Genomic DNA, 26,285 nt, shown 5'->3' on the forward strand with positions numbered 1-26,285 from the left:
AAAAAACCCATCAATTGGCAATAAACAATTTTCTCTAAGATTTGGAGACAGGATCACTTGAAGAACCACTGGTGGCCGAACACATTTACATGATCTGTGCAACTTTGTTTATTATATTCATTGTTTTCATGAATGCCCAAATGGTCTGTTGCAATGAATTATGGGACGCCTTTTTCTCCTCCCTTTTTATAAAGGATGCTCCAGTGCTAATGGAAGCAACAAAGGAAGCACTGAAGCACCTTTCCTTAGCATTTGGATAATCGGAGCAGCTTTTATAATGACAGTTCCTAACTGAGAGACTAAGCAAAATGAACTATTAGAACACACCCCTATTTCTGAAATTAAACAATGGGTCTGAAGCTGTGTTTTTCTTTACAGAATTTGAGGCTTAATAACAAGTCAAAGAAGCAACTAACTTAATCTCGGTGTAAATGATAATAGTACGGTTCTCTGTGAGCATAATCAGATAGATTTGCAGTCACAGAACCTTAATTAAGATTAAAATCACAAATCCAATGACAAACAGGACGGTGGCAGCAATGTTAAGCTCACGGGCAGTGAGCCCATGACGTTGTGCACCCTCCAGATCTCCGGCCACCTTCCGGTCTCTGGCCTAGAAGGACAGAAACATATAGACTGTAATAGTGTAATCATCTTTATCCCAATGTAAATTTAAACTGAAAATGTTAAGCATAGACTAAGTTTAATTTTTTGGAAAAGTTACGCTTCCTGTTTTTAGTAAACACAAGCAATTATAATAATAATCCCAGTTGCCCGTTTTTTGTTCTTTTGTGCCCATATAGTTTCTTTGTTACTATTAGTGTAGGAAATAATGTAAACTGTATAAAATATTTAAGATATTTCTTTCATCAAATCATTAATCTCTATTTTTATCTTTATTGTGCTGTGTGCATTGTTGTGCTTCAGCCCAAACTGTTCTTATGACTCTTGCAATGGTCTTAGTTAGGACTGAGTTTTCCTTGGAAAGTATTAGAACACACTTTTCCACTGATTTAGTCAGTTTTTTGCACTCTCAGTTTTGGTGTTTGTTGTGTTCGATGCCATGATCATGTAGCTTAATTTATATGGTAAATCAATGTATATTAAGATATGGTAGGCAGGAAGGTATATATTTGCATACAAACACACTTCTCTGGCAGGGGCTCATCAATGTAGGATCTTACTTCCAGTATTGCATCTGCTGAGGGATTCCTTCTGGTAGTGTTTCTAGTTGCTCGTTCTTCAAAGAACACTATTAAGCATTAGTTATTCATCTGTTAAGCATTAGTTAGTGGTTACTTAATTATCTCTACAGCATCTACAAAGTATTTCTCATAATCAGTTAATAGTTTACAAGCACTGCTTTAAACACTTTATTCATGATGAATAAGCTAATGTATAACACTCCTTATTAATTATGTTTTCATGTTCTAAAACTCATTGATTAATCATTTATAAACACTACTCTGCATCAGTTACAAACCTGTCATTTCAGGATGTTCAATGGTATACAAAATCATTGGTAAAAGGTAAGTAGATGGTTAGCATATGTAACCCAGAGTAAAATCTGTTTTACTAGAATTTAGTAATTTCCTGCCATTGCACACATCACAAATACATGACTCCAACCACATGACTTTGCTCATCCGATTGGCTAATTGGCTGCTGCCGGTCCAAACAATTTGATTTTGATTTTTGATTTGACCGATAGTTGTTGAATAACAAATGTTGTGAAGCTATATAATATGTATATAGCAGTTGAAATGTTTTAGTTAAATCCTTATTGGTTAAATATACTGTTTGTTTATTTATTTATAAATTGTGTACACAGGAATAAGAATAACTTAATGTATTTAGCTTAACTGGCTGACATTTTTGTATTATTCTTGTGATTTCTTATTGGCCTTGTTTATTTAATGCAGCCCAGGTGAACCTTTTTGGGTATGGAAAAGGATGGCGAGCCAATGAAGTGGAGTTCAAGTTATTTTACGAAGGAATTAAGGAATTAAGAAGGCATCGGTGGGCAAGTGACGAAAACAGGGCGTTGTTGGAATGCTACAATGCAAGTAACCCCGGCGGAAGGGGCTACATGAATAGGATGAGGGACCTATGGATTCTTCAATACTCAACATCCACAATGACGACGAAACAACTAGTAGCTCAGTGTTCCAACATTCGAAAGAAGGGACTGCTCTCACAGCTAGAGATTGACAAGGCCCAACATAAATGCTACAGCAAGGGCAAGCCAGGACGCTAGGTCATCACCCCCACCCGAGATTGGGTACGTAGCCCCAAGTGCAATAGGAGAAGGATTGTTGAGTGCGAGAGGAACTGACCTGAAAGATAGGATCATGGCCAAGCTTGAAACCTGGACCCCCCGTAGCCGGTTACCAAGATTACGTGAAGTACCCTCAGAAGGTCTGCTAGATGATGTTAATGCAGCACTACGGACGATACCTACAGCCACGATTACCGACACTAACAAGCTGATCCACTATATATATAAATATATATATATGTGTGTGTGTATATATCAACAACATCCTTATCAATATCTGATTAAAAGACCTGAATTCATTGAATTAAACATTTATAAATACAATTTAAATTTTCTGTTTTACAAATATAATTTGCAAAACTCTCGTTCTCTTTGAAAGGAATCAATCGTCTTCTTCTTCTGTCCTGGCTTTCTTGTATCCTTTTGCACTGAAAATGTTAGACATTATGATTTTTCCTTGGTAAATACAGTAACTGTACATTTTCATTTAAAGCACTGAAAAGGTTCGTTTGGTGATATTTTTGAGCTGTTGGGCTTAATTGCCCAGTAACCAAATATCACCAAACACCATTTTTCTTTATCTTTCCATTTTCTAACTAATTTTGTAGTTTGTAACTTCGTGAGTTTATAATTAATGTGATAATATCAAATGGACATTTTAGCAGTGGACCATTAGTAGTGATGTGCGATACCACTGATTTCCTTTCCGATCTGATACATCTGATATAAGTAAAATTCAGGGTGGTATCGACAATACTGATCCAATACCAATACTCTGTATAAAAACTTAATGTTTCATTGTATTTCATAATGCAATTATATATTGTATTATGAAATTGTAGTAATAATATAAGGATATAGCTTAATAATGATTAAAGGACATCAGACTACTTGTTCATATTGCTTAATAATGCAGAATTATCATATAGAAATAAAAAAAAACTTGAAGTTGTGCGCTGTTTGAACACGTTGCCTGCCTGCAGCACTAAAGGACTCTGCGAGAGACGTCTGTCTCGCCCTAGCAGCACCTGTCCCTTTCTTCCTCTTCACTTCGCCTCAACATAAGCTCATCATATTCTGTGATATGATTTACTCTGAGGTGTTTGTGTTGCCACAACACCTCACTGTCTTGCCATATGTATCGCAAATCGCGTCTTGGCTGTTTGTGGAGGTAAAAAATTGCCACACATGACTCCGTTTACGCTCAGCTACTGTTGTGAGTGTGCATGCCAGGGGCTGCGACACATTTATACAGCTGTATTTCGCATATGTCTATGTGTAATGGTTCTTTTTGATTTGGAAGGAAAAGTAAGCGCAGACAGAGTCCTAGGGAGTGTCCAAAAAGTGATTTATTAAACACACACGTATTACACAGTGCGGGAAGCCGGTCTTCCCCTTTCAGCCCCAATACAGAAAGCTTTATAGCCTTTATGACGTCAGAACAATTCCTGGACATCATCTTCTTCAGAACAACAACAACCCTTTCCCAGACTTGAAACCAGATGTTTCCTATCATCAGCGTCTGGGAACATAACAATTGTGTAAGACGAGTGTGCTGTTGTGTAAGATTGTTGGTCTCGGCCACCGAAAGTTCAGCGTCCTCATCTGACTTACTGTGGACCCACCACTATGCTGGTGCTATGCATGATGAAGCATTGCATCTAGAATGTGTCATTCTACGTGCTCTGGCAAATATACTAAATGATAAATGATACATGATAATAAGGATGATAACCGGATAATGACAATGATAAGTGATGCAAACTAATGAAGTAATGATGAAATAATGATTGTGCATGTGAATAATAACATAGTGACAGAAAAATAACATTCCTTTACGTGACATATGAAAGGCGTAAGAGGAAGTAGTTCAACACTTTAGGAGTTGCAACAGCAGATCATCTTTTTCCAGCTCACCCCTTCCCTTGCATCCTCCTCTGTTACACCTACCCTCCTTCACTATACCCTTGAATCTTTTCTGTGGTCTTCCTATTTTCCTATGAAGTAGTGATGTCGTGAACGAAATGGCTCTTAGAGCCGGATCTTTGACGTGAACGACGCGAGCCGGCTCCTTATCACAAGCCGTGGGTTTTTTCCCTTTCTCTCACCCTCTCTCTCTCTCTCTCTCACACTTTTTTCCGCTTCACTCCGGACGCGAGCCTTGTGCTTTACCCTGGGCAGAGGGGGGAGGGGCGGTAGTTACACTCAGTAGCACAGGAACAGAGCAGGAGAGAGAAAGAGAGCCAGGGACAACAACGTCACATTAGAAAGGCATAGTAATCATCCACAACTATTTTCAGTTGCAGATGATAAAGGATTCAGAAAGTTTATTCATGCAGGCCCATATGACAGAGAATATGCATCTTCTTTTTGTTTTCATATTTTAATTTATATTTAATTGTGTTGTGGTTTGCAGTGTTTTGTGTTGTTTCACTTTAAATTTGTAAAAGGAAAAAGCTGAAAATTTAAATAGTTAAAAGTTGAAATGTGGTTTTTGTATTATATGATTTATTTATTACATTTTATGTGGAGTGAATAAATAAAAGTATATTTACGGTGGCCCCTACAGACAAAGCACATACAAACTTCAAATCTCTTACGAACCCTGAAGCACATACAAACTCCAAAACACATACAAACTCCGAAGCAAGTAAAAACTCAGAAGCACATAAAAACTCAAAACACGTACAAAACACAACAGAAGTGCTCCAGAATGCTAGGCGCAGTGTTGAGCTTTTGTTACCTAGTGGCTACACAAGCCAGCAAATACCAACGACCGGATTTGGTGTGTGGTAGTAACAGGTAAATGACCATTGTTTTTAAATTATTTGAATATATATATGAGTGCCTGTGTATAAATACACAAACATGCTTTCAATTGTGTAATTTAAGTGATCTAGTAGCTCTGCTTTGGAAGTTCAGTTCATGCTAGAAATGTGTTTTGGAGTTTGTACATGTGTCTCTAGGGGCCACCGCATATATTTATATATAAACATATATAAATAAAACCATTTTTTACGTTAGTAATTCCTTTTGTGCATAATTTAATATTGTTGTTAATAATAAATTAATTAAAGCAACAAAACAACCTGAAGAGCCGGTTCGGAGCCGAAAGAGCCGGCTCTCTAAAAAGAGCCGGAAATCCCATCACTAAGAGCTACTTCTTCTTCTTCGGGGTTTAACGGCAGCTGGCATCCTTGTACATGCAGTGCTGCCATCTTCTGTTTCAGTCCGTTATTACACTCTTAAATCCTACTACTTATTCCTGCGTCTTTCGGGATCCTACAAAGCTTCAAACGACGCGTCGACTATTAAATCAGTCGTCAACGATTTTGATAGTCGACGTAATCGTGACTAGTCGACTAATCACAGCAGCCCTAATGCACATATTAAACAAACATGTAAGACTGCTTTCTTCCATTTGTGCAACATCTCTAAAATATCCTGTCTCATTTATTACTTTCATTCAAACTGTTACAGAGAACAGGTGAAAATCAAAGATGTTGTCAGCAATGAGCTGCATGCAGTGTTACAGACGTGTACATGATCTACAAGTGTAAGATCAGGTCACATTTCACTGCATGTTATATCTGTATAACTATGCACGTGACACATATAGAATCTTGAATCTTGAAATTTACAAATGAATGCAGTGATCTGTGTGTAACTTTTGGCGGACTCCCACATGCACACAATCCACACACACCTACAGCAATCTGACCACACATAGAACTAAATTACAAACATGTACATACAAACCCTGGATAAAGACTGATCACAGTTTATTACATTAAGCGTCACAAATCTGACCATTTCCTCTTTCAATAGCTTCTTGTGCTCACAATGTTTAAAACTACTTGTTACTTTCTGTTTCTTTGTTTTACGTGTGGTCCAATTTCTTGCTCCTTATTCAAGTCTCTTATGTGTTAATCACTCTTGTAATACAGATACAGCAGAGTGCCCACAAATAGTATGAAAACATGGTTGTTAAGGCAAATTGTTGAATGTTGTCATTGTGTTTCTTAAATTTGTAAAGTCTTAGTTCAAACTATAGGATCAAAGACATTGCTTTGATCCTGACCACCTCTCCAGCCACTCTGTGCTGGGGGAGGTTTTATTGTAGATACATCCTAACTGGAAGATCTGTTTCTTGTGTTGTAAGCTTCCTGCTTTTATGATCCTTTTGGTGAGCAGGAGGTCTCACACACACACACACACACACACACACACACTCACACAGTGCCTTTTCTTCGTAACCAAGGGGGGTTCTACGGTGGGAGGTGCTTGTGTTGTATTGTGTAAACTGTAACTGTCGTGGGAATAAATAGCTGCGAGTAGAGCTGCTCTTTGAAGGATTTGGGCTAGAGACAGGTGAGGAGCATTATGCTCCACCGCCTGGTTCTGACCAAAGCTTCCCTTGTTAGCGAGTAAAAGACCGCTTGAGGATATTCTGTCTTGGTTTTCGTTCTTCACGAGGAGTACGTCTCTAGACTAGCGGAGCCTGTGGAAGCACAGACTCAACAATGGTTGTATTTTTCTCTTTAAATAACAGCTAGTCAAGTTAACGAAAAAATGTGACATTAGTTTTTTCAAATTAGCGCACCAAATCGCTACCTTATCGTGGTGGAGGGGTTTGTATGGCCCAGGGATCCCAGGGTCTTTGTTGTTCGGATCTCCTATGGCAAATTGGTGCTGGGTGAGGGCCCAGACAAAGAGCAATTCAGAAGACCCCTACGAGTGTACAATCAAGGGAAGAGTTCACCCGGCCCAGATTGGGTTGCCAGGGTCCCCTTGCACTGCACTTCCCGAGTGCAGGCGTCTGGTGGCCAGCCCTTAGTTCATTGGGACCCGACATTGGCCCACCCTCCTGCAGGCCCACCACCCGCAGGAGGCGCCGTAGGTGTCGCATGCAATGCGTGCTGGACGGCGGCCAGGAGAAGAGAGCATAAGAGTCCCTAAGTTTTCTAAGAAAACTAATAACCAATTCCAATATTCTTCTCTCGTTTGTGTAACTGGGTCATCTTTGTGTCCTTTATGTTTTACGTCACATTTATGCAGAAATATATATTTTTTTAATATCATACTAAAGTGCTCACAAAATGTCAAACACCCATAAATGAGTCAGCAGATCTCTTACATGGTCAGCTGGGGTTCATGACTGAAGAACATTGTTGCTGCAGGTTCATTACTGAAGTGTGGAGGTCTGTCTCTGGACGAGTCACTCCTCACAGACACACAGCTGGACACTGGAGACTGTGACCTCTGACCTCTGCAAACACAAACATCAATAACTGATCAGTTCTCTCTGACAGCCATATGATCAGCTGATCCCTCTGTGATATTGTGTCTGCCTCATAACGCTGACAGGTCAGCCAATCATCAGCCAGTTTTTCTGTCTCTGAATGAACTCAGTTTGTTCTCAGCTCTTCTCTCTGATTCTGCTGCACTGACTTCACTTAAACTTACAGAGTTCAGATCTTAGCAAGAAAACAAGTCAATAAAAATCAAACTCAGATCAAACAGTTTGAACCAGTCACAGATCAATGATTCTGTCATGGTTCTGTTGAAATGACTAATAAAGTTAGTAGTGTTCTTACATTGTTGCTGCAGGTCCATGACTGTAAGGTGGAGGTGTTTGTGTAACCCCGTCACTCCTCACAGACACACAGCTGGATGCTGCAGATGCTGCTCCGTCCTCTTCCTGCATCTTCTTGATGTCAGGGTGGAGTTAGTCTGAGAGGTAAACACACACACTCAGAGGTGCTGTTGTACTGGAAGCATCACACTGACGGCTTTCTAATGTTGGAGCTTTGGCCCTAAAGTCCAAACCAGTTATTTTAGAGGCTCAAAGTCTTTAAAAAACACCAAAACCATCACATTATTTAATAAGTACATGATCAGGTGGATGAAGGAACTCAGTGTGTTTGGGATCATCATCATGGTGAGGAGCCCACATGTTACGGCTCCTTTGGAGAGAAGCTGAGGATCACTGCAGGAAGTGAGCTCATGAAACCAAACTGCTGTTTGTGAGCAGGATGACTCTGTTATTGGACCTGCTCTGTGTTCTACATATGATCAATACTTCAAATATCTGTAAACATGTCATCTTATATTTGTTGCACTTGGTCACATCTGTCTTTAAAAGTAGATTTTTAATGTCACTGAGAGTTCTTTTCTACCTTTATTGATTTATTTTGGAAGAAATTAAATATAAAGGTGCCAAAAACTGCCTGCAGCTTCTGCTCTGTGACAGGAAACTACTGTCAGGCTCAAAATGACTTCAGATTATTCATCACAGAGTGTTTATAGATCACAGGACACGTTACAGTTTTACTGTCGATGTTTTAGTTTAAAAGAATGACGTGATAAGGTCTTACTGTGAATCTGCGCGCTCATTGGATAATACCCTGAGACTGACAGGTGGTTATCCAATCAGCGTGCGGCCTCACGTGGACATAAAACTCTTAACTCTGGCTGATTGGGACCCACACCCAGTTCCACACCTTGGCTCAGGCGATTAGAGAAAAAACCTGATTTTACTCACAATCTGGAAGTTGTGTCCTCCCTATATTAAAGCTGCTAAACAGAATCTGCAAAACAAACTGTGTTGAAACATTTTGACCCTCTTTAACAACATTCCAACATAACATTATCATTGATCGGGGAGATTAAAATTAATGAGATATTTTTATGTGGTTCAGCCACAACTCTACTAAAACCTCAGCCAGTAATAGGTCGGCCAACTTTTGGACCGTCCAGTTGTCTGTATGACTGCCGCAGTACGTACATCACATTTGCACACTATCAGTGCCAAACAGCCCTGGTGGAGTGAGGAGCTGTAAAGAGAAGCAGATGCTCTGTTTATATTCTAAACATGTTTTAAGCTTGTTTCAAAGATTCTGTACTGCAGCTTTAAATGTTTTCCAAAAGCACACAAACACTTATCAGTGTTTCTCACACTTTTTACAGTGTGGACCACCTGATAAAAATGTCAAGCTCTCCCAAGGACCACTATGAAAGCATGAAACTCATAAATCTAACAACACAAAATTAGTATCTGCAGTAAAGATGTTTTCATGCATTGTATACATTCTACCACAGGCAAAGCTGCCTCCATTTTTATATTCTTTTTTTTTAATATTTTGTAATAATTTATTTGTAATAATTTATTCTGTTTCAGGAGTGTTTTTTATGTATCTGTATTATATTATACAAACACATTAAAAGTGAATCTCTGTCCAAAAAATGCACTCAGTTTACTTCTTACTCACTATGAGCATCATTCATTATTCTCCTCCAGTAATTAAGGTTAGGATATGTATTTTTTTTATTCCAATCCATTCTTCTTTTGCAGCATTTAAATAACCTTTATCAGATTTGATGGTTTTGTTACAGACTTTTCAAAAAAGTGTTTTGCTTTTCTTTCACAAATGTGGGATTAAATTGTTAAAATGTACAAAACAGTGATGTCATGTTTTGTGACGAGGACCCAGGCACAGAGAGACTTGATGAATTTAAGAATCTTATGATTTAATAAAGAAATTTGCAGACTTGCACAGAGATGGTAAAATTATGATGACTGATAAAGGAGACGAAGACGACAGACGATGAGGACAGGGAGGATGCAGGGACCGACAGAGACGGGGAAGAAGTCTCATTGAGACGAGTAAAGTGTATCTTGGCTGGCTGGGCAGCTCTCTGGGTGCTCAGCCCCCCCCAAAGCTCTGATCCTAGAATCGCTCCTGCAAAAATTTAACATTTTCTGTAAATTCTGTGAATCTCGGGCAGCTCGACTTGCGTGAAGTGTTTCCAGCTGGGCGTCGTGTAGCTGGAGTCGAGTGTTTTAATTGAAACGATACATTTTTAGACATAAGTTGTAACGGCGCCGTTTTCTTTGTGAGTATTTATTCCACGGCGTGCTGCGGGGAAAAGCCTGTTCTAACGTTTGAGTCTAAGCTTTATTTTTTGCTTCTCATCCGTAAACACTCTGCATCTTTCACGTGATTCAGTTTATTTTGAAAAGCCTCAACAGGATCTTGAGCTTTATTGTGAAAGGTTTATGTGGAAAATAAACAAGCGGACACGCGAAGGTTTTACCGTCGTTGTTGCTAACAACAACCCATAACAACAGGGGCGTGTCCGTCCGTAGTGTGGTTATATTAAATATAAGAGAAAGAGAACTTTAAGAAATGAATATAGCCGCTACAGTGACATCAAAACATGAACAAATGTTGCTGTAAACAGTTTATTTTGCGACACCACGAAACAAACGATAGCGTAAAATGAAACGATAGATGTTTTTATATCGTCATCCGATACATATCGTTATATCGAACAGCCCTAATCAATACAGTTTTCAAAAAATGCTTCTCTGTGCAGAATCGGTTTAAAAACATAAACAGCTGTTGATGCTGCTTGTCCGTGATTTGGACATCATATTTTCTTCTTTGGCTTGGAAGGAAGTTGGTTTGGAAACATATTTGGCGATGCTTCATCTTCAGCTTTGCAACTGTGTGGGATTTAAAAACCTGTCCATGATGCTGGCAGTGTCCAAGCATGTTGTTGTTTTTAAGTTCATATCCCCCCTGCAACGGCTCTGAAAACATGTGTTCTAACAGCAGCAGTACTGAGCTCAGTCTCAGAGAGATGCAGATGCAGTTTGCATGTAACTACACGCAGCCTTCCTCTTTCTCTCGCACCTCTCTCCCTCCTTCTTGTGGAGCAGGTCTCTCTCTCTCTCTCTCTGGTACACAACTGCACGCACACACGCGCACACACACAACAGAAGAAAGGAGAACTGGAAAGCCGAAGACTTGTTCGGACCGGACTGACTAGATTCCCAAGCGGTGACGTGGTGGATATTCATCATCATTTGCCCTCCTGTCCACCTTTGACAGTTTACACTCATTCTCTTGTGCCCTTATTTGCCTTTACACCACATAAAGGGGGGGGGGGGGGGGGGGATTAATTTGATGCTACAAGTGCCTAAAGCAGGTGCCCGAGAGGATCACATATGGAGAATGATGTATGGCCACATCTGCGCATCTCGTTTAGTAGCAGCCTTGGATGAATAGACTGTTGTGTTGCTTTAAGAGGCCCCATAGGCAGATTAGCTCTTCTAGTCCAAGACAAAGCTCAGATTATAGAGGCAGTGCCATTTCACATCCTCTGAACACCCACAGTCCCGCACAACTCCTACAGATTAAGCTGTGATGAAGCTCCACGGTGATGATGATGACGCTCCCGTGCGCACACTCTCCAAAAGGTTTATCGACCCAAAGTGACCCACAGGAACATTTTATTACTAACAGTCATGGAGGTCATGCTGAGCAGGGAGGGGATGATACGGATCAATAGCACTGTAGTGTAACATGGGTAAAAAAAGCCATGAGGGGAGATCAGGTAGAGAACATGAAGGTCCAGTCACACTAAATGATTCATTTTTACCAACAAGTGCTTTAAAGAGAGCTCCTGCTTGGCACAAACACCTGTGTGCCTTCAGAGACTCAACTTCCATCAAATATTTGTTTTTTAATGAAGGCACAAGTGCATAGGCAGCAGTCTGTGTTCAGAAAAACCCAAAACATTTGATTCAAATTTAGAACAAAAACACCACAGTGGGAGGGAAACAGAGAAACTGGCTTCTTTTTTCCACTATAACTGTGTTTACAGGCCGTTCCAGTCTTTATCTGTCTCACACACTCGACCAAATAACAAACACAAAATAAAAAAAGAACATCTCACATAAATAAATACAGAAATAATCCAAAAGTAGCTATATTAGTAGTGAAACAAACAAGAAAAGCATTTAAAAACCAAACGTGTAAAATCAGTCAGTGCGTGATTACATTGCTCCGCCCATCAAAAAGTGACCTGTGTGAATATCAGCATCTCATTTATAGGACTGATGAATGTTGGTTGGAACATTTGTAGTCCAATCATACTTCACAGACATCTTTAATCCTTCACTGAGTCAGGCTGTTGTTCTCACAAGCCTCAAACTCTCCACCATCATTCCTGTGCTGAAGTAGTCGTGTCCCTCCTGCATGAAGGACGACTGTCCGGTCCCACTCACCTCCATCATTATGAAGAGCTTTGAACAGTTCGTCATGCATCAAATCAAAACTTCCCTCCAACCTGGATCCATGTCAGTCACATACCGCTCAAACCGCTCGACCGATGATGCCATTTCAACTGCCCTCTTATTCAGCCCTCACACATCTGGACACTCATACGTTAGAATGATGTTCACAGACTTCAGCGTTCAACACCATCTTTCCCCAGCAACTCGTTCACAAACTGGATCTGCTGGGCATCAGCACCTCGCTGTGTAACTGGCTGCTGGATGTCCTGAGAGGAAGACGGCAGACAGGTCGGCAGCAACACCTCCAGCACAAGAACACTGAACACAGGCTCCCCAAGGATGTGTGTCGAGCCCCTTCTCTTCACTCTGCCTCTCATTTCTTATCATTTTCAGTGTTTTAAAAGGTGAAGTGTTCAAAAGAACAACAGCACCTGATCTCTGCTGAGCTGTTAAAGAGCTCTTCTTTTAGGATGTGATGATAAGACAGCACACAAACTTACAATTACATGATAATAACACATTTGTAATACACAACATTTGGCTTGTAATTGGTGACATCTGTAACACCACATTTGTGATTGAGACCTTTTGAGGTCAACATGGTGACTGAGGACAACGGGTCCTGCAGAGTCAGTAGTTTCTATTCAGCTGTTTTGTTTTTCATGTCTTCTCCTCCATCATCAGTTATCAGGAGAGCAGACAGTCAAAGTGCAAGAATTCAAAGAAACACAGAGATTCTCCTTACAGAGCAGACACAGCACAGATGTTTCCTTCATCGTCCTTCTCACTCATTTCAGCTTCTTTTCATTTCTGTCACTGACACCAAGTAAAGCCGCCCTCTTCCTCTGAGCACCAGCTTTTCTATGATTACAAAGAAGAAGAAACCATTAAAACACCAAAGCACAAACACACTGTAGAGCTTTTTTTGTTTTCTTAACACACTTTGACAGAAACTGAAAGCACAAAGCTGCTCCACAAACACAGGATTAAGAAAAGAAGAAGATTTCTGTCAGGAAGCATATCTGGAATAATATTCAGGCCCAATCTGACACACAGACCATAATAATAAAAGTGGAGAATGATCAGAATCATTTCAGAACTTTCAAATAAATCAAGATTCAGTTTTGGCAGCAGAGCACAGGGATGCACATGAGACTGAAAATCAAGTCTTCTGTATCTTTGTAAGTCCTGTGACTGTCTGGCAGTCGGTGACCTTCACCTCTGATGAAAAACTGAAATGAGATCTTTTCTCAGCTGATTTTAAAAAAGAAATGTGAGTAATGATCCAATCAATCATTGTTATTGTTGGCCAATACTGTGAAGACCAAACTAGGATTCACGTAAACACTGAGATTCAAAGTATAATTCAATGATTATTGTCATACAGGCTAAATGACAGATAGTATTTTTCTATTTTGTATCGTATGTTATTCTGTTTATCTGATTCTATTGTTTCCCCTTGAAATCTCCTCCAGTTTGCGCTGATCCAGGACGTCACAGGTCTTGGATTCAGTTGTGGAGACGATGGTCTGGTAGCGAACACAGATCTTCTCCACGCCCTCCACCTGAAACACACCTGAGCTCAGTTTGAATCCGTCTCATTTCTGGAAAATAGACTTTTGACACGATTAATAAATAATAAAAGGAGGAAATACATTTATACAAAATCATTACAAATGTCCATTCATCACTGTAGCTTTGCATCGACTTTAATTCGACCATTTTTATATTATAAATGTCTTATTCTAATTATTATTGTGCATTGATGAATATCTGATGGAGTCACTTGTTTCTAATCTGACAATCATCCACCTTCATGCTCTGCAGAGCAGCCAGGCTCTCCAGCGTGGACGCCATGTCGGCCATCTTCTCCAGACGGCGGCAGAAAGAGTCAAACTTCCCGAAGATGTAGTTCTCACTGAAAACACGCACACACGTGTGTAAAGGTTAGCGTGACGCTGCTGACACGCTCTGACTCAGAGTCAGTTACTGATCAGCTGAAGTCAAACTGTCTGTTCTCAGGGTTTTCTCTCAGTTTGTCTCTGACGCTGTGGAAGCTTCACTGATACACACACACACACACACACACACACACACACACACACACACACACACACACAGTGTTGATGCTGTACTTGCACATAAACCTCTACATTGGACTCTGATGTGTCGCGCCATACCTGCCACCTACTGGTCAGCCAGTGTAAGTGCACAAAACATTTCTTCAAACCAAGATGGAAAAATACATGTTTAAAAAAATGAAGTTCAAAAATCTGTTTTCATCCCTAAAGATGAATAAAAATACTAAAGAATAAATCCTGATTGATGTCGTCATAATTCCTGCATGAAAGGGTTAAAAACTATTCTACAAACAAACAAACATGAATATTTTGGAACATTTCAACTTTAAAGAGCAGAAAGAGAAAGAACAGAAAGTTATATTGTGTAAAAGTGGTTTTGTCCTGAAGTCTCAGAGTGGAGACTAAACTGTTGCAGGTCTGAGGAGCTTCTGTCCACAGACGTCAGATCATGTTTGATAAACTGAGTTTAAAGTGAAACCTGTAAATGCTGACGCTACAGGAGATCCAGCTGAGAGGACGCGTCTACCTGTTGAAGGTCACCGTGCGGCTCTTCCAGAGCTCCAGCTCGGCCGACGGCCCGACGTCGTCGGCCTCTTTCCTCATCTGCTCGCTCTCCGTCAGCACCTGCTTGATTTGATTGGTCCACAGGGTCGACACCTCCTCCAGACGCTCCAGCAGCTCACTGTTATTGGCTGAGAGCGAAACACACGAGTTCCTCTAAACACACGTGAACACGGACTCATTATTTCAAAGAAGCCATCGTCTCAGGTCAGATGCTTCCTTCAGCTTCCACAGATAAACTGGTTTGATTTAGCTGAGAGTTGATTTTTAAAGCTTTAAATGATGTTTCCTGTATTTCCAACAGTCTTATTGTTTGTGTGAGATGTGAACAGCTTGAGCTTCATACCTGCTGCTCTGTAGTCTGCAGGGCTGCTCAGCTGGCTGATGGCGTCAGGAAGCTCCACCTGCTGCAGCTGCAACTTTCTCTCCATGTTCAGTCGGGCTGAGCTCAGATTACTGACAAACTGATCCACCGAGGACAGGAAGGACCGGACGTGTGGACACGAGGCGCCGTCCTGCACAGAGCCCCACGACTGGGCACAGGGTCAAAGGTCAGCAATAACAACAAAGGTTCATGTGTTTCCTGTTTCACTTTTTACCTTATTCACAGCCAAAAGCATCAGGAGTAGCACTGCACACAAATCAGACTTTTCATGGATCATTATGTAACAGCTGCTCTACAGTCAAAGCCCACAAAGAGAAACCAGCAGGTACAGATAAGCCCAAGGTGTGGCCTCCAGTAACACTGTGAGGAAGCTTGGAGTCATGTTTGACCAGGACATGTCCTTCAACGCACATATTAAACACATATGTAAGACTGCTTTCTTCCATTTGTGCAACATCTCTAAAGTTAGAAATATCCTGTCTCAGAGTGACGCTGAAAAACTAGTTCCTGCATTTATTACTTCCAGGCTGGACGACTGTAATTCATTATTATCAGGAAGTCCTAAAAACTCCCTGAAAAGCCTTCAGTTGATCCAAAATGCTGCAGCAAGAGTCCTGACAGGGACTAGAAACAGCAGATTTCTCCTACACTGGCTTCTCTTCACAGGATTGACCCCTCATGGCTGCCCCTCCCTGCCCCTTTCTTTGCTTTCAGTCTCTTCCTGTTTAAAGAGAGTTCTTCCTTCCCACCATCAACAAAGTCTTCATATATGGCGTCATGTGATCACTGGAAGCTTAAAACATCTCCCTTTTTGTGCTCAGTGAAAGCCTGAATGGATGGAGGTGTTTTACCTGCTGCGACCTGAGAGCAGGTAACATGATGTGAGTCAGCAGAGTTTCCAGACTGTTCAGGACGCCGCCGCTGCAGTCCAACACGCCAAAGTTCACTTCCTGGAAACATCAGGTTGCACGAGAAGATCAGAATGATTGGCTGCATCCATGTCACAGTCAACCAATGAGGTCTGTGCAGTTTGTTAAATTTGCAGGTGAGGAGGTGACCCAGACCAGTTACTGACCTGCTGCACGTTAGCGGTGGTTATGGCCTTCTCAGTGGTTCTCAGGAAGAACAGACATTTCCCCAGTAAAGGCTGGAAATACAGAACGTGATGGAGTTCAGATTCCTTTAACGTGACGCAGACAGAGCACTTCCTCTGCACTCTGTCACCAAAGTTCACCATGCAAAGGAAAACCTTTCATGGGCTTTAAAGACGGGGTGGTTGGAGAGCTCTGCAGGCTGCTCGTTACCAGTGATGGGAGTAACGGCGCTACTTTTTTCAGTAAAGAGTAATCTAATTACTATTCCTATCGTTACAACGCCGTTACAGTTACTAACAAGAAAATGTGGGCGGTCCGTTACTATGTTTCAACAAACAGACGGTTGAAGCTGTGTTCAGCTTCCAGCAGCTTATATCAGCTGCAGGAAGTAGCTGTAAGTAATCTGGGCGCTGCAGCTTTAAGCAGCTGTGCTCCCGCAGACAGACCATCACTTTTTGGCACAACAGCTGGAGCTCAGGGGGCAAAACAATCGCATGAGTGCTGCTGTTTGACTGAGGAAGAATAAAGGAGTCGTGGTAAGACAATCACATGACCACTTACAGACAAAGCAACAAGGTGATATATACCAGTTTATAAACTGTGTTGATAGGCCAGTAAAACCAGAGTCATGATGAACAATATATACGCGTGTTTGTTCCTCAATAGTTTCATGTTTCCTGTCTAAGGACAGCAGCGAGCACTCTCTGCTTATGAGCTGCTGTCAGACCTGCAGGTATCAGGCTGTGATCTTCTCCTTTATACTGGACACTAATTATTATTTTGCAGTGGCTCAAATAATTTGTGTGGCGTCTTATTGAAGAACAGCTGATTGTTCTGGAAATAGTTTAATGTTATTAAAAAAAAGGGTAAAAGGTAAATGGCTGCAAATAACTTTGTTGTTTGCAAAACTTGTGTGTATAATTTTCAAATTTATATTTACATTTAAAGTTATGAAAATGATTCGTTAAACATGTTCGTGGTTGTTACAGTAAAAAATATAACTTTTTTGTTTTCTGTCTGATTTTAGATCAATTGTGTTAATACAGTTTGTCAAAATGAAAACATAACTGCAGATTCAGACACGTGAGGTTGTGCTGAAAAGAATGAGACCAAACAAGGCAAAGTAAATAATTTTTAAAGGTAAATGTAGAGGAAACATCAAAAGTTGTCACGGCTGGGGCAGCAGTCGTGTGGTGGAATGAATGAGGACCCGAGATGCAGACGGCGGTGGAGATGCGAGTGGAGATTTATTTACAGTGAAAATAACAAAGGTGAGGGAAGAAGCGAACATCAAGCTAAACTGGGAAAAACTAACAGACAAAGCAGAAAACATGAGGGCAGCAGGGAAACACAGAGATGACACGAAGAAGGCAGAGAGACGTGGAGACACACCGATGGACACGGAGACACACAGAGTCATGCAGACGACGCCACAAGCAACACAGGCAGACACACACTATAAATACACACGAGGTAATGAGGGGATGACACACAGGAGGGGAGCACAGCTGAACCACAAGACGAGACACAAACCTTCAAAGTAAAACAGGAAACACACAGACTGTTTTACAACACAAGGACACGAACAGAGCACAGAGGACAGACACAGGCAGGGCTGAGAAAACACGGAAGCACTAAACATAAGAACCAAACCCTAAGAACTAAAACAAAATCAGAATAAACACCAAACACAAGATGAAACCAAAAGGAAACACAAAACGCTGCGACCCAGGACCCTGACAAAAGGAGTTCACAATGGCCAATTATACCCTGGAGCCCAGAGGGTATTTTTAAAGTAACACAATAGTTACTTTTCCTAGTAATTAATTACATCTAGAACCTTGTCACTCAGTTACTGAGTTACCTTTTTGAAGAAGTAATTAGTAACTATAATTAGTTACTATTTGAAAGTAACTTGCCCAACACTGGATATGAGCGAGTTTCCCAGCTGATGCAAACTGGAAAGCTTCTCCTGTTTGAAGTGGATCTATTCAGCTTTTATTTCCTGATCATTTTAAGCATCAACAAAGTTTCTAAAAACAAGCAACAGTTTGTCATCATTCATAAACTCTGACGTCACAGGAGTGTTTTTATTCCTGTCCCATGTTTGAAAGTTTCTGCATATCAGAGCTGCCAACACGGCACCGACTCAGGCTGGAACTGACTTTAAATCCTTCATCATTCATGATCCTGTTAAAACCACATCCAGGGGAAATGTTATTAGCATGTAGCCTTTAGCTCATGTTCGGATTGCTGCTCCTCCATGTTTGTAGTCCTTTTTTCTGTGAATAAGTGTTTGTGGAGCTTTGAGCTCCTCAGACTTCGGCCTCTCGACCTCCTGATGTTCAGCCTGCAGCTGTCAGTCATCCAGTGTTTGCTCAGAGACTTTAATCACCTCGTTAACCAAACAAAGCAGCACAGTTTGATCCATGGAAACACAAACACGCTCAGGCTCATCATCTCTGAACAGGACAATGATGAATCGTAGGCTCGGGATTGTTTGGAGCTTAAAGAGAAATCAGATACATCAGAACACAAAAACCCCGAGAGGTGGATCAATGTGACGTCACACACCTGAGCTCTGAGTCCTCGAGTCTGATCCAGGCTCGTGCTTTAAGACACATTTCTGTGTAACACTCAGCTCAGGTGTGTTCAGCACATTTGCTTGGAAGAAGCCGTCTGTGGATAAATCCTGCTCTCCACCTCAGCTGTCAGGTTTATCCAGAGAACGGCCGTCCTGACTTCCAGCAGCCCCACAGTCCTCGTTTCTAATAAACTGGCATCACTGAAATGAACTGTCTGCCTCGCTGTTCAATAATCTGCTCTTTGCCAATTTCCCAGCAGAACCTTCCACTCATATCAGCATTTTTCTGTGATTCTCACATTAACTAAACATAAAAAGCTGAAGCCAACCTCAGAGTTCCCCGTAGTGAGGAAGAGTTTCCTCTGAGCCACAGCTGAGTTTGATGCGTCCACAAAGGAAGACTGACGGGAGGACAGACTCTGGAAGAAAGGCAGATATTAAAAGATAGGAATACAAAGTACGGTGCAACAAACAGGACAGCAGATTATGAAGAGCGGTTAGACCTTCATGTGTCAGTCATTGAAATGTGATCAAAGTTACCTGTTTGACATCCTGATAGAAGAAAATCAGCTTCTTGGATCCGTTTGCAGCAAAGAATTCATGGATCAGACTGAACTGGAAGAATCAGACATTAATGACTCAAAGGTTCAACTCTGAGGAAGGATCACGTCTCTGAACTTACTCTGTCATCAGAGACCATGGCGTCTTCCACCGCCGCCTCCTCCAGGCTGCCGGCGTCTGCCAGCCTGCTCATCAGGTATTTATGTCGGGCATCCAGAGCTGCCCGCCGTTCCTCCTTCACGGCTCTCGCCTGTTTGGCTACTTCTCTCCTCGCCTCATTGGACAGCAGCATCGTCCTTTTACCAGACACCTGGAGAAACATCAGCTCAGTCTACAGACGCAGAGACCAGTGAGAGCTTGGCCCAAACATCTGCAGGTTTCTGAGGACCACGTTTGACCCTGACTGGAGGCATCGATTCTGAGTGTGACTGCCTAAACTGAGCTACTGTCCCCCCTCCACTAAGACGTTCTCCTGTGATGTGTTATGGGGGGAAGTGTTCCTCACGGTTGGACTCATGAGAAGTTCAGTCAGTTTATTCAAACTTTAAAAAGACGCATTTTCAGTCTCTGGATTTCAGCAGAAACAAATGTGAACACAGCACTTTTTGATTGAGTATAAAAGGATGAAAGAGTCAGTGATTAGTAACATTGTTGCTGACTGATGCTGTTGTAGAGCTGTCTTTGGATCCTCACGTTCCTGGAAGCCTTCCCTGGATTGCTCATATATCATTAACTTGTTTGTGTTCAGTAGAATCAGGTGTTGTGGATGCAGGTCGTAGCTGTGTGAGGCCTGTACAGTCAGCGCTGTGTGAGCGCTGTGTAACGTTAGCTTAGACTTCTTTCTGTTGTTATCATCCTTCAGGTTAATGTTGTTTTCATTATGCATCACAGGAAGTGTGGGTGGCTGTTAGCCTCACAGCTCATGGAGAGTTGCTGCTGCTCTGCCTCCTTTTTGATGTTTCTGCTCTTTGTGGCTTTGTGTTACTTTGTGTCGTGTCTGAAACAAAGTGAGTCCATGTTACTAACTGTAGTCGGCTCTCTGTCTCATGCACAGCTGACTGTTGTCTGAATGAAAGGATTTTTATACTTTGTGTAATCTGTTGGGTCTTTGAGCCCTTTTTAAACAGCATATGAGCCATATGTATGTGTGTATATGAAAGGTTGTTTTAATACATAAAATTGTTGCTTATTCTAGAGCTGTTGCTGTGCCTGATTGGTCGACTCGCTCTAAACTGAAGGTTGACTTGATTATTTTGGTTTTTTACATTTTGTCAATAAACCAACTTCTTTATGATTTGAACGGCGTCTCTGACGTGTCACAGGCCTGTCAGCTTTCTTGGTGATTGGTATAGTTTTGAGCTTCATGCTCTGGCTGTTGTTGGGTTTTCCTCTTTCATATTAAAGCTTTTGTCCTACATTTGGCTCTAAAGTCTAATTCTAATCCCAGCACTGTGTCTGGGTGTGTGATGGTTGTTTTCCCTGCTCTTTCTCATCAAACAGTCACAACATTCTCAGTCCAACTTTCACTCTTTGCTGCGTTTGCTGCAGCTGCAGTGAACATGGTGCCGTTTGCCTTTAAGAAAGTTGTGCACAAAGGCTTTTTCTCTAGCAGACAGCTGTGTGGCTAAAAGTCAGATCACCTCCTCCCATCATTTTTTACCACCTCAGTCACACTGGACTGAAACAAGAGTGAAACTAGGAAGAATCAGAGTTTGTCCAGTGACTGCACTGATTTTCTTCATATTCACAAACTGATTCTAAGTAGTTGCATCAGCCAGCTAATCACCCGGACACTGAGCGTCCAACACGCTCCCTGAAGGGAAACGATTACATCCTCCAAACAATCACAATCTGTCTCTGAATGACTGGAATTATTCTCTGATTTGTGAATAACTGGAATTTATCAATGCAGACACGTTGCCAACATGATGAAGTCAGTCTGAGTCGCATCTCTTTGGCTAACTTAACTCAAGTGGTTGCCGACTATTCTGGTTATATTCCCATATAACAGCAGGGTTGCTGAGCACCTCTGTCACTCTGCACTTATGTTCCCAGTTCTCTTTTGTGGAGGAATTTTCCAGGAATTCCTGGGACCAGCTTTCCATGAGAGACCCGATCAGGAGCGACTGTCCTGGACACTCCCAGCATCACAGGGACTCACAAACCCGTCTACCACAGTGAGAAGACTGATGGTCACAGGCCCACATGGAGCTTTAGATCACACGTGTGCACTTCCTGTGGTCACTGCTGGAACTCTAGACTCACCGAGGGGCCAGTGGTTGGTGAGGCAGCAGCAGCTGAAGTCATGTGACTAATGGCTCTCAGGTTCTGTCCTCCTATTGGCCGGTGTCCTTCACCTGTCACACCTGGTCAAGAAAGAGTGAGAATGTTCAGAGCTTTAATGGAAAAGAATATTATTACATATAAAAGGCCTCTAACAAGTATTGTAGTGTTCATCAGGATGAAGTCCATCATGAACACTTCAGAGTGGTTCAGACAGTCGGTGGTTTCATCCACAGAGCCTCCAGTCTGCATATCAAAGTATCCTGAGGAATGACAGTGAACCCCGAGTTCCCCTCATTACATTCATGTGTGTGACTGTGAGGAAAAGGTGATTGTATGAACGTGTGTGAGCGAGTGAATGAGGCTTGTATCAGAGTGGAGATAATGTCAGCGGCACAAGCTGGACGCTGCAGGTGTCACATGTGAATCTGTGCATCAGTGTCTGCACCTTTGTGGAGGTGAAGCTCAGGAGGTTTGGATTTGTTCAAAGCTCTGTCTGCTCCATCTTTCTTTCCCTCAGGCCTCTCCAGATCAGGAAGGAGGTCCTGTTCTCCTTCTCCCTCCTGGATTTCTGGATCTAGGGAAGGATCAAAGTCTCTCAGCCCAGCATCAGAGCTTCTGGCTGGGGGAGGACTGGAAGTTTCAGCTGGAGGCTGAGAGCCTGGATCTGCCATCTGAGTCACAATTCAAATATTCTCAGTAATCTCAAAAAGCAACAGAAAGGTGCCATTTTCATGACCAGTGGGTTATCGAGCAGTTTGATTCATGTCAGCAGCATTTAGTTTGTAACTGCTGACTCACCTCTGGCTGTATCCTGCTCTCAGGGTCACAGTGGACACTGTACCTTTGACCGAAGCTGCAAAGACAGTCAGCAGGGGTCTGGATGCATCCAGCACCACGTCCTTGTTGGGCAGACACCTTCAGTGACAGGACAGTTTATTATGCTGCTAACGTTAATAAGTCTGTTCACCTGTAGAGCTCATTTAAACACATCAGCTGTAGAACATCATGTGTCATGGCGTGTCCAAATTCACAGGCTGCATCCTCCTGAGGACCCGGCCTTCAAGGTCTACGTGGGCCGGGTCCTCCAAAGGTCGGGTAGGCGGGAAGTGAGCGGCTGTGACGGTCTGGCCTTCAGATCCGCGTCACCGCTGTCTCGGTGGAGTTTAATAAACTCAGCCGTCTGCTCCTTGCTATCTAAAATATAACAGGACACTGGAGGAAACTCTCGACCGTCTCACACTTCTGTTTAATCAGTTTTCTGTTTGACGTTTATTCAGCTGTGTGAAAACTGTAACTTCAGCCAAACCAAACAAACAACACTGAAAAAAGCCAAACGATAACATTTTACGTTATCTAAGTGACTTATATATCATGTTTAAACCTGAATAGCCAAAGGCCGTGGGGGTCCAAAAACGATGTGCCGGGAGTCCGCTGTTCTCGCCGGCTCTAATGACCCTCGACCTCCCGGTCAGCTATCAAGATGGTGGGTAACAGACGTCTCCAAAAACGTCAGAGCACTTTTGCAAATATGTGATATCTTGACAAACCGAGCAGATATTTGAAGTTTACACTCCTACATTCTCAAACAGGAGCCCCAGCAGAGATGGATGGCTGGCGCGGCTCTCCGGAGCCCCCAGTCAGAGCAGATGCAGGGCCAGCAGGTGTGGAGACCCCTGGCTGAGGCAGCTGAAGCTGTGGGTGGCAGTCAGCCAGCTCAGGATGCCTTTTGGGCTGCAGCAGCATAAAATCCTCAGCAGGCTGGGTAAGCTTGCGTGAGCTCTCTGTGGAGGCTGTTGCAGCTGAGATGGCTCACCCGAGCGGTGCAAACTTAGTTACCTTCAAGGCTCCAGAGTCAGCTGAGGTCAGCAGCTCAGCCTCTGGGGAGGCCCTGGGGAGGTTACAATCCCTGGAACAGCCAGGTCTCTACAACCAGAAACAGTCTTTGCATGTGCAGCTTCAGAACCAGACTTGAAGTTCCAGTTAGTGTCCGATGTCCCAGAAACACTCAGGTGCTCACTGAGCAATCTCTTGAGGCCAACACTCAGAAAATCAAACAGTCTTTGGCTGAGCCTTTGTGGGAACATTTATCGTCTGTGCTGGAAAGGTGGAAACATCTGGGAGATGCAGCCTTAACACACTGGGTTTCACAAGTGCTTGGAGGCAGCTCACTAAACTCAGGGATGCAGACAAAATCAGCACTTGCAGGAACACAATGTGCCCTCTCACAATGAGCTTGGAAGCAGAAACTGAGTTTTCCTCACTGACTGTTTTAGACAGTATTGTGGGAGCAACACAAAAAGCAGCTTCAGCTGGAAACACACAGTTTAGTGTCTTTGCTGCTCACTTTAAGTCACAATAAACAGAAAACTCATTGTGTCTCATGTCAGAATCAAATCACTCATATACAGGAAAGGAAGAGGCGGAGCTTATTTCCTGCAGGGAGAGGTTAGCAGTCTGTGTCTTTCTCATTTCTGACTCCTAAAGAGCTGAAAAACACAGGCTGTTATTGGCTGGCTGACACTGGGATTAATGTCCTTGAAGCCAGCAGTCTTTAATGTCCAGGTTCAGAACGGGCAGGTGAAAAACAGTCCTTTATGTTCTCTGATGTTCAATAAACTGTCCTGATTACTGAGGGAGCAGAGAAAGTGTCTCCATCACTCACCACAGCTGGATGCTCTGAAATCCTGGAATCCAGCTGTGGAGAGGAGCGCCGGCGGCGTGGACGCAGTTTAGTAATCAGGGAACGGGAGACAGGAGGGAAACACAGCTGGGACCAATTACACACATGAGACAGGAAACAGTAACACAGGACTGTCAAAGTAAAACAGGAAATACAGAGTCCAAAGTAAGGAGACGTGGGACACAGTGAAGACACAGAAACAGAAACCAGAACTATAATCACAAAACAAACTCAGAAACATAAAGAGTGAATCAGCTGATTCAGTGTTTGTGACAAAAACATTGGATCCTGGTTAATAAGTTTGAAACAAAGGTTAAGTGTCCTATGGTACTCAGTGATGATGGTGCTGTGGCCCCACCACCTCCACCTCTTTGTAAAGGAACTAACTGTAATCTGAAGCTTCAAATGGAACTAAGACTTCCTCCACTAGGTGGCAGTGTCTGATGAGAAAGTGTTAGTGGAGCTGGCCTGGAGTCAGAAACAGGAAGATGCAGGATTTGGGCTGAAATGGGGAAAAGTGGTTAGCACTAGTGCCTTAAAGCAAGAAGGTTGTAGGTTGAAGCTTGTTGGTCAGCTGGGCCTTTCTGTGGAGGTTGGATGTTCTCCCACAGTCCAATGAAATGCTGCTTAGGTTCATTGGTGCTTCTAAATTGGCTGTAGGTGTGGATGTGAGAGAGTGCTTCTCTGTCTCTCTCTGTTGGCCCTGTGATGGACTGCTCACCTGTGCAGGTGGACCACGCCTCTTGCCCTATGACAGCTAGGGCACAGGCTGCAGCCCTGTGAGCCTAAGCTGAATAAACAGTTAGCAAAAATGATCCATAGATGGCCTGAAATCCCCCAGTTAGCAGTTTGGTAGATAGCTATGACATGCTAATCCCATCCAGCAGCTGTATTCTACCTGTAAGCTGATCCCTGCTGAGCCAAAGCACTTTTTCATATACAAATTACAACCTTTAATAGAAACCTATTGGTCAGCATCTTATTAGCCTGCTGTTAGCTTCATTCCACAGAAAACTGAGAGAAACTAACAGAGTTGATAAAGAATAAAGAGAAATGTGCTGATTTAAAGCCTTTGAAGTGCTTCAGATGATCTCTGTCCACTTCTGTCCACTCATTCATTCATGTAAGCTTTCTAATGCAGCTTTGATCTTCACAGTCTGCTTTATGAAACTCATTCTAACCCTGAATGTCAGAGTGTTCCTCCTTCTCTTTCCCATCATTCATGCTGGCAGTGGAGGAGATTTGGATGTTGGACTGTGTTTTGGATGATGTGTGTATGTTTGTGTTGGACTGCTGTCTGTAAAGCAAACACACATTTTGCTTTGGATTTCAGTGTCAGACAGACTTTAAGGTGGAATGAAGAGTTTGAGAGTTTCACAGTGAATTTTCCAGTGGAGGATTTTTCTTCTTCTTTGAAGGTTTGAAATGTGAACATTGTTCTGCTGCAGTCAATGGACTAAACCAGAGAAGAAGAAAACAGACTTTACCATGAAGATCCTCAGTGTGGATCAGTATAATATCAGCCTGATGTCTGCAGTTTAGTGTCAGCACAACTAAAACATGCTGACTGACCTCAGAGTTTCAAGTTTACATCCTGGACTCTCCAGGAAACCACACAGATGCTTCACTCCTGGATCCTGCAGCTTGTTCTTAGTCGAAGACCAGTAGTCATTACTCAGGTCCAGCTCTCT

General features: G+C 42.4%; 3 protein-coding genes across 16 annotated transcripts in view; all 3 read right to left on the minus strand.

Moving 5' to 3' along the window:
* LOC146492329 (NACHT, LRR and PYD domains-containing protein 12-like) overlaps positions 1–8,423 on the minus strand; it is a 69,660-nt gene extending 61,237 nt beyond the window's left edge. For 3 of the 14 annotated variants that reach the window (XM_085151010.1, XM_085151009.1, XM_085151007.1), the window contains exons 1-2: positions 7,876–8,421; positions 7,416–7,547 (exon numbers count right to left, since the gene is read on the minus strand). In XM_085151010.1, the coding sequence (XP_085007136.1) occupies positions 7,416–7,547; positions 7,876–7,985 (242 nt within the window). In that variant the 5' untranslated portion in view covers positions 7,986–8,421. Of the gene's footprint in view, positions 1–7,415; positions 7,548–7,875 lie in introns of all 14 variants that reach the window. The other 11 variants (XM_085151015.1, XM_085151016.1, XM_085151014.1 and 8 more) reach the window with 6 other exon arrangements.
* Positions 8,424–11,375: 2,952 nt separating this feature from the next.
* LOC146492334 (dynein axonemal heavy chain 5-like) lies at positions 11,376–15,111 on the minus strand. Its single transcript, XM_085151108.1, has 3 exons — positions 14,970–15,111; positions 14,175–14,280; positions 11,376–13,927 (listed from the first exon to the last, which is right to left on the minus strand). The coding sequence occupies exons 1-3, from the start codon at positions 15,044–15,046 to the stop codon at positions 13,799–13,801; spliced, it is 312 nt and encodes a 103-aa protein (XP_085007234.1). The 5' UTR covers positions 15,047–15,111; the 3' UTR covers positions 11,376–13,798.
* On the minus strand, positions 13,785–26,160 carry LOC146492335 (dynein axonemal heavy chain 5-like). Its single transcript, XM_085151085.1, has 8 exons — positions 22,360–26,160; positions 21,894–21,994; positions 19,750–19,938; positions 19,608–19,682; positions 19,397–19,486; positions 16,465–16,536; positions 16,241–16,339; positions 13,785–15,537 (listed from the first exon to the last, which is right to left on the minus strand). The coding sequence occupies exons 1-8, from the start codon at positions 22,583–22,585 to the stop codon at positions 15,280–15,282; spliced, it is 1,110 nt and encodes a 369-aa protein (XP_085007211.1). The 5' UTR covers positions 22,586–26,160; the 3' UTR covers positions 13,785–15,279.
* Between the last annotated feature and the right edge of the window lie 125 nt (positions 26,161–26,285).

This window comes from Neolamprologus multifasciatus, chromosome 23, assembly GCF_963576455.1.
Source record: "Neolamprologus multifasciatus chromosome 23, fNeoMul1.2, whole genome shotgun sequence".
Taxonomy (NCBI): Eukaryota; Metazoa; Chordata; class Actinopteri; order Cichliformes; family Cichlidae; genus Neolamprologus; species Neolamprologus multifasciatus.